The following is a 7,940-nucleotide window of genomic DNA, read 5'->3' as shown; positions in this document are numbered from 1 at the left end:
CTGGGCTCCACCTCAGGCAGTGGGCTCCGCCTGGGTCAGACTTCGCCATGCCTCTGCTGTGGACTTGAGGGCCATCTGCTGGCCCTCTACCCCTTCGGCTACATTACATTTACATTTTGTCATTTAGCAGACACTTTTATCCAAAGCGATTACAAATGAGGACAATAGAAGCGATCAGAATGAACAAATAAGCAATGATATGCAAGTGCTATAACAAGTCTCAGTTAGCTTAACGCAGTACACGTAGCAAGGGTTTTTAAAATTATATAATAAATAAAAAGAAAACAGATAGAATAGAGCAAGCTACGGCTAGAGGTCTTTTTTGATTTTGCTTATTGTATAAGAAATTAAAAGAAAACAGATAGAATAAAAAATATTAGGAAGCTAGTGTTAGTAAATGAATGGAGTGCAAGTCTAAACGTTTTTTTTTTAAAGAATAGAATTAGAATAGAGAGTGCTAGAGTTAGAGGGTCAAATAAAGATGGAAGAGATGTGTTTTTAAGGTTAAGGTTAAGGTTTTTAAGGTATAGCTTAAAAATGTTTGTCCATGTTTGTCCATGGAAAGTAGTTATAGGTGTCACTTGAGCAACTGTAATTTATTTGATGGGACCTATACAGGCTTTCTGTGGACAATGGATTAATAAATCATATTATGTGATTGTAATAATTTTATTATGTAAAACATTCAGTACAGTACACAGGAAACAGTATACTGCCTCCCAGGTTAATGTACAAAACCCATTAACATCAAGTCTTGTTTGGTACCCAAAACTGTATTAACAGTCTTCTATCAGCCAAGACGTTGACTGAGTAAAGCCAGAGAAGAGCAGAAGCAGGAGACGAAGAGATGATTGTAAAAAGGAGCTATTGTATAATCTTAGTTGCGTATGTTTCAATGCTGATCAGAACAAATTCAACAAGCAGTGTTTTACCAAACTGATTCACAACATCCCATAAACATTGAGTTTCCATAAACATTCCCTTATCTCTTATTCATACAGACAAAGTTCATGAAACCCCACAATCATAAGATTAAACAATAATGAAAATGCATAAGCAATAAAAATAAGAAATATCAAATATAAAAACATACTAAAATAATAAGTCAATAAATTAATAAATCATAAAATAATTAAAATTATAAATGATAAAAATAATCAAATGATAAATTATTTAAATGGCTATGGATTATATATGATTACATGTATAAATGATTATAAATTAATAAAAACAAGAAAAATAAAAACATAACACAAATGTATGATTGCTCTCTTGATGCAACACAAACAATTTGCATTTGAGGATCCTCAGATCCTTCACCATGTTCACTAGGTCAGAAAACAGGGAATTCAACATATTCTTATCTATACTATACTATACTATACTACTATCTATACTAATAACACTTATTAACAGTATTTTCTAAAACTAAGGAATAAACATTATTTTTCACTGAAAGCTAATTGAAAACACCCACCCCAAAAAATGGAGATAAAATCACAGCAGAGTTCCAGGAAAGGAAGAACGATCTGAAATCTCTTCTGTAAAATTCCTGGCCCAAAAAAGGTTAAGAAACCACTGCTATAGTTGATATATTCATCATGTATATGAAGAATCAGTGTATTGGACAACACTGAATCTCTCATGTTTGCTGCAGTCTCAGTCTTGCTCAGTCACCAACTTCACCAGGAAATAATACAAATCATGTTACATCACTATAACATGATTTTTATTATTTTCTGGTGAAGTTGGTGAGGCTAGTACTGTTGAAGTACAGAAATCAGTATGCAAAGAGATGAATCGAATTCCATTCAGAGTATTTTAGTATTTTAGACAACTTTGTCATCTAGACAGTCTAGTCATAAAAAAAAACAAACACTGAATTTAACAAGTTGCAGAAAGTCACACCCTGCAGAAAAACCTGTTTCTGAAGTATGTCATCATGAGGATATATAACCCCTCCAGTTCATATAAGAAGGAACTGCCGAGCTGCAGTGCGTATCGTCTCTCTGTCTGTGCTCATATACAGTGAAATGGCAGAAGCCAGTATCTCGTGGGCTGAGGATCAGTTCAGCTGTTCAGTGTGTCTGGATCTCCTGAAGGAGCCAGTGACGATTCCCTGTGGACACAGTTACTGTAAGGGATGCATCACAGACTGCTGGAATCAGGAAGATCAGAGGGGAATCTACAGATGTCCTCAGTGCAGACAGACCTTCACTCCAAGACCAGTTTTAAGCAAAAATGTGGTATTTGCTGAAATGGTGGAGAAACTGAAGAATACAAGACTCCAATCTGCTCCTGTTCCTGCTCGTCATCGTCATCATCACACTGAACCTGGAGATGTTCAGTGTGACTCCTGCACTGGAATCAAACAGAAATCAGTGAAATCCTGTCTGGAGTGTCGAAGCTCTTACTGTCAAAATCATCTTGAACAGCATGAGAGTCTCTTCAGAAGTAAAGGACACAATCTGATGGACGCCACTGGACAACTGCAGAAGATGATCTGCCCTCAACATAATAAAATGCTGGAAATTTACTGCTGGACTGATAAAAAGTGTATCTGTATGCTGTGTTTGGTGGATGAACACAAAAATCATGACACGGAATCAACTGCAGCAGCAAGGCAAGAGATACAGGTACTGCTCCATACTGGATCTCATGACAGTCAAGGTCATTTCTCTCCTCATTTGGCATATGATTTTTCTCTCAATCAGGAAAACAGATGTAATTAACTGTGTTTTAAGGTGTATTACTGAATATATTAATAAGAAATATTTCTTGAGCAGCAAATCAGCATATTAGAATGATTTCTGAAGATCTGAAGATCAGATTTCATCACAGAAATAAATTGCATTTTACCAAATGCCTTAGTGAATACATGAGACTTTTAAAAACATTCAGAAATCTCACTCACCCCATCTTATCAATGGTAGTGCAGATTTAATCATACTTTTGTTTTCTGCAGGGAAATATGAAAGAGGAACAGAGAGAAAACCAGAAAAACATCCAGAAGAGAGAAAAAGATCTTCAGGAGCTGAGAGAGGCCATGGAGTCTCATAAGGTGTGTTTGGAGAAGAAGATAACTTATTTTATATGCAATGCTAAAGACTACATTTGCTAACCTTTGCCATAGTAAATACACATTACGGTTATGAAAATACCAGAGACTGCATAACTGTACAATGAGAGAGGAGACAGCCCTCAAACATCATCAGTTCACATAATTTCATGATAAATTAATAGAAATGCTTATTCTTTTTAAAGGAATGGGACAAAAACATGAAAATATATCAATATATATATATTTTTAAATGTAGCTGCCTTTGGACTTCATGGACCCTCATTGAGTTGTTTTGTGCATTCAATCACAGATAAATTGAGTAGCCACAACAGAAAAAAAGCTAGGTAAGACTAAGCTAGGTAAAGGTGAGAGTGTCAAGGTACCCAAACTCAATCGGTGACAGAAATGGAGAAAAAAACCTTGGGAGAAACCAGGCTCAGTCGGGCGGCCAGTTCTCCTCTGACCAGACAAACTAACATAGTGTGGTTTAACCCTTAATCAGCCCTTGGGGTCCAGCTGACCCCATTTGAATTTTCCTTATTTTTTTAAAAGTGTTCCCTTCGTCTCAGGGGAATGAAAGTCTATGACTTGTTGTCTGATGTCTTTTGAATTATCTGCTTATGCAAATTATGTTACATAAATTTGCAGAAATGTCCCTCTCTCCCTCTGTGTGTGGTGTGTGTTATGTCTACCCCTTCACATTGTTGTGCATTTATGTTTTGTGCATTTTATTTGCCAAAATCTAAAAAATGCCCTGGACACCTATGTCACACCGGTGTGTGTGTGTGTGTGCGCGTTTTTGTGACAAATGAGGACATCAATTTGTATAATGACAAAGGTATGACATAGGTATTACAAGGAGAAGGTGACTTTTCAGGACATTACCCCATGTCCCCACTTTTCAAAACACATATAAATCACACAGAATGGAGTGTATTGAAAATCTGAAATAGCACAAAGTCTCCTGTAAGGGGTAGGTTTAGGGGTAGGGTTGGTGTAGGACAATAGAATATACGGTCTGTACAGTATAAAAACCATTATGCCTATGGGATGTCCCCACTTTTCACAAAAAAATACCTGTGTGAGTGAGTGAGTGAGTGAGTGAATGAGTGAACATGCTTGTTCCATGTTGCATTTGTGCTCTCGTACCAGTCCTTCATTTATGAGTGGAAATGTTCACATTTATGCCTGATTTGCTGATTTTATATGCCAATTTCTATAAAAATGCTCTCTATTGCAGTCACACACATGTGTCTTTTTTTGACAAATGAAACAAACAAACAAACAAAAAAAAAAACTTTTTTTCACTTTTCCCATTCATTTTCAAAGTGGGGTCAATCTGACCCCAAGGACCTTGAACGGTAATTTTTTTTGCACACCTTTAGAACAACCAAATCAAGTCCAGATTTTTTGTTTGTGTTTAGATAGATTATTTAGGAAAATAACAAATTCTAACCTTTGACAAAAATATAGATTTTTAATACATTTTAGAATATTTAAATATATATTCACAAAATATATATCATATAGTTGCCAGGAGAAGTTGAAACATGAAGAAAAATTGACTTGAAACTGAACTGAAAAATGAATGAGTCCCTATGGACCTCTGCTGGATATATGTGGTCATTGCACTTTCTTTCTTTAACTGTAATTCCTAAAGTTTTTCTTCTAAGCTGTAGATGGCAGTATTCTATCCCTAACACATGGGTCAATATCCAGAAACCTGTTATATTTAATTTAGGTCATCATTTAAGTGATTTTTTCATTAAAAAAATAGTTTTTCATAAGCCAATTTATGGCGTACTTGAGTAATTGTGCAGTAAATAGTGTGTCTATGTGTGTCTAACAGCGCTTTGCACAGACAGCAGTGGAGGACAGTGAGAGGATCTTCACTGAACTCATCCGCTCCATTGAGAAACGTCGCTCTGAGGTGACACAGCGGATCAGAGATCAGGAAAGAGCTGCAGAGAGTCGAGCTGAAAAACAACTGGAGCGACTGGAGCAGAGGATAGATAATATGAAGAGAACAGACACTGAGCTGAAGCAGCTTTTTGAAACACAGGATCATATTAAATTCTTTCAGGTAACAAAAATATTTTCATACACAGAAATGAGGACTTCAACAGACTTATCTATTGACAGAGAGCTTATATTTTTGTATTTGTCTCTGTAGTTTTTGCAGTCTATCTCTTTCTTTGACATTGTCGCTCCTCATCTGTCTTTTGACGATGTAGAGAAGTCAATCTCTCAACTCAGAGACAAACTGCTGCATTTCTCCAGAGAAACTATAGAAAATATGTACAGAAAAGGTAAATAATAATTCAGTATTGGAAATGAGTTCAGCATTATTCATCAAATATACAAATAGTTGTAGTTAAATTTCTTTTCAAATAGTTGTAGTTAAATTTCTTTGTGAGAAGTAACTGCAGATGTCTTTTGTTGTCCGTAGTGAAAACAGTCCAGGTCATTGGTGTTCCTGAATATCAGACCAGGCAGGAGTTCTTACAATGTAAGTTACTTTTTTTTTTTTTTACAAAGTAAGTGCATCAAGATGAAGAGCAAAAATCAAAAGGAGGCTGAGTGCAATCATTTTTAAACAGTTTTGATTGAATATTTGTTGATGGAGATGAATGGGCAGGTTTTGAATCTACTGCAAATTGAAATGATTGCAACACAAGTAAAGTTATATCATGAATAGGCAGCCAAAGTGGGTTTTCCTTAACCTACAGGAAGAATAATTGACGGTAACACATCATTATGTTCATACGCACTCAGAAAAAAGGTACAAAAGCTGTCACTGGGGCAGTAACTTTTCAAAAGGTATACCTTTCTACCTTATTTACCCCTAAGGGGTGCATATTAGTACTTTAAATGTACTTACTTATTTTTGAAGGCGTACTGCCCCAGATACCATGCTATGTTACCTATTAAATCATTAGTTTATACCATTTTTGCACACGTTTAACATAGATGTGTTGCAGTCCTGAATTAAATTCTACTTCATATGTTGAAATGGAGTGAAGTTTCATTGAAGATTTTACTATTCAGGGAGACGCATTTAAAAAATAAAAAATTAAAGAAAAGGAAAGGAAAGGAAAATTAAACTTTATTATTATAAACAATAATATATCTTGCAAATGTGCTATATTAGATAAAGATCATGAACAATTCTGTGTTTATCTCCATCAGATTCTCGTCTGTTGACTGTAGATCTGAACTCAGTGAATAATTGCCTCCATCTGTCTGAGGGAAACACGAGGATCACTGTCACTGACACGGATCTGTGTTATCCCGATCATCCAGACAGATTTACTAATTGGATGGAGGCGTTGTGTAGAGAGAGTGTGACTGGATGCTGTTACTGGGAGGTGGAGTGGAGCTCTGATATAGATATTGCAGTAACGTATAAGAGCATCAACAGGAAGGGAAATGGTCCTGAAAGTGTAGCTGGGTTTAATAATCAGTCTTGGAGTTTGTACTGCTCTGCGGACTGTTGCGCATTCTGTCACAATAAAATTGAGACTGTCCTTCCTGTAACCCGTGTCTCCAATAGAATAGGAGTGTATGTAAATCACAGTACAGGAATTTTGTCCTTCTACAGCGTCTCAAGCACAATGAGTCTCATCCACAGAGTCCAGACCACATTCACTCAGCCGCTCTATGCTGTGTTTGGATTTAATAGTCACTCAACGGTGAAACTGTGTCACCTAATGTATTAAATTATACAGAAATTATTTTGTCATATCACATGACGAATCAGTAATAATAAGATGTCTATATGGGGCTTATTTTCTAATCAGAAACACCACTTTTAATAAATGTTTAATAATCACAGATACATTAAATCTGTAAAACGTCTCATCAGATGAGTATAATAACAGCTGTAGTGGGAGAGCTGATAATTTTTTTTAAGTGCCCCTATAATGCCATTTCAAATATTGCCTTTCATGCAGTTTGTAGTGTAGCTGTATGTGAATGTAAATTATCTTAAAAGTTGTAAAGCCAAAAGTGCACAATAAATAAAGTTACTGTCTCCCAAAGGAAAAAAATTTAAAGCTGAGAAAAGTCATTAGTATTTCGAATCCTACTTCCGTGATGGCAACACGTCATGGGGTAACACATTTGCATAATGTTCTATGTTGGCCTGCCGTGACCGAGAAGGGTGTCCATGCACAACTGGAGTCTGCAGTTTCGAGAGGGGTATAACTGTAGCCTGGAGATCTCCAAATGGGGGCGGGAACTCCAAAACGGGGTGGGAGCTCCAAAATAGGGCGTGGCTTCCTCCTATTGATAGACAGGCACATGACACGCGTGACCAATTTTTCCCCCAATCCACTTCAGTGCAAACTCCACCCCACAGCTTATTCTAAAGATTTTATTGGTTGTGTCAATTAAAGTGTTGATTTTCTACACTATGCTACAAAAAATGCTAACCCTTAAACCTACCCCACACCTGACCCTAACCTTAACCAGTGAAATTGACTGCACGGCGGGATTGGCACTAAATAGCATGGTAAAGAAAGACGCAGTTCAGGAGATAAACAGTTAATAAGATAATGCGATATGAGATCGTTCCGTAACTCCCCAACCGGACCTCACCGGACAATGGCACCTTTTTGTGCCCAGCGTCACTACCCCCTCCTACCCCGCGAATTTCGAGCACCAGGATGCCCTCGTTACTTAGAACAAAGCGATAGAGTAAAACTTTCCCCTGCGCTGCGCTGGGACGGCTCGAGGGACATTCCCTCCCGTTTACATCATGAAGCAGTGGTTCAAACTCCAGTCCAAACACCACTGGCCACGAGCTTTGGGCTCTGTTCTCACGGAGAATATTTATTTATATATCATATTTTATTTTAGATGAACTAGAAACAATGTT

General features: G+C 36.9%; 1 protein-coding gene across 1 annotated transcript; it reads left to right on the top strand.

The window, feature by feature from the left end:
- The first annotated feature begins 1,998 nt into the window (after positions 1-1,998).
- On the top strand, positions 1,999-6,780 carry LOC107575897 (tripartite motif-containing protein 16-like). The gene is made up of 6 exons (XM_016262213.1): positions 1,999-2,636; positions 2,966-3,061; positions 4,911-5,144; positions 5,235-5,370; positions 5,511-5,570; positions 6,251-6,780. Exons 1-6 carry the CDS (start codon positions 2,034-2,036, stop codon positions 6,778-6,780), a joined length of 1,659 nt encoding a protein of 552 aa, XP_016117699.1. The 5' UTR covers positions 1,999-2,033.
- The last annotated feature ends 1,160 nt before the right edge of the window (positions 6,781-7,940 follow it).

Source organism: Sinocyclocheilus grahami, unplaced genomic scaffold, assembly GCF_001515645.1.
Source record: "Sinocyclocheilus grahami isolate Dianchi unplaced genomic scaffold, SAMN03320097.WGS_v1.1 scaffold2988.1, whole genome shotgun sequence".
Classification (NCBI taxonomy): Eukaryota; Metazoa; Chordata; class Actinopteri; order Cypriniformes; family Cyprinidae; genus Sinocyclocheilus; species Sinocyclocheilus grahami.
This window is presented reverse-complemented; position numbering and strand designations above follow the sequence as displayed.

Coding starts and splice junctions, on each gene's coding strand:
- LOC107575897 (XM_016262213.1), top strand. CDS start 2,034: ATGGCAGAAGCCAGTATCTCGTGGGCTGAGGATCAGTTCAGCTGTTCA. Junction 3,062..4,910: donor AGGCCATGGAGTCTCATAAG/GTGTGTTTGGAG, acceptor TGTGTCTAACAG/CGCTTTGCACAGACAGCAGT. Junction 5,145..5,234: donor ATCATATTAAATTCTTTCAG/GTAACAAAAATA, acceptor TTGTCTCTGTAG/TTTTTGCAGTCTATCTCTTT.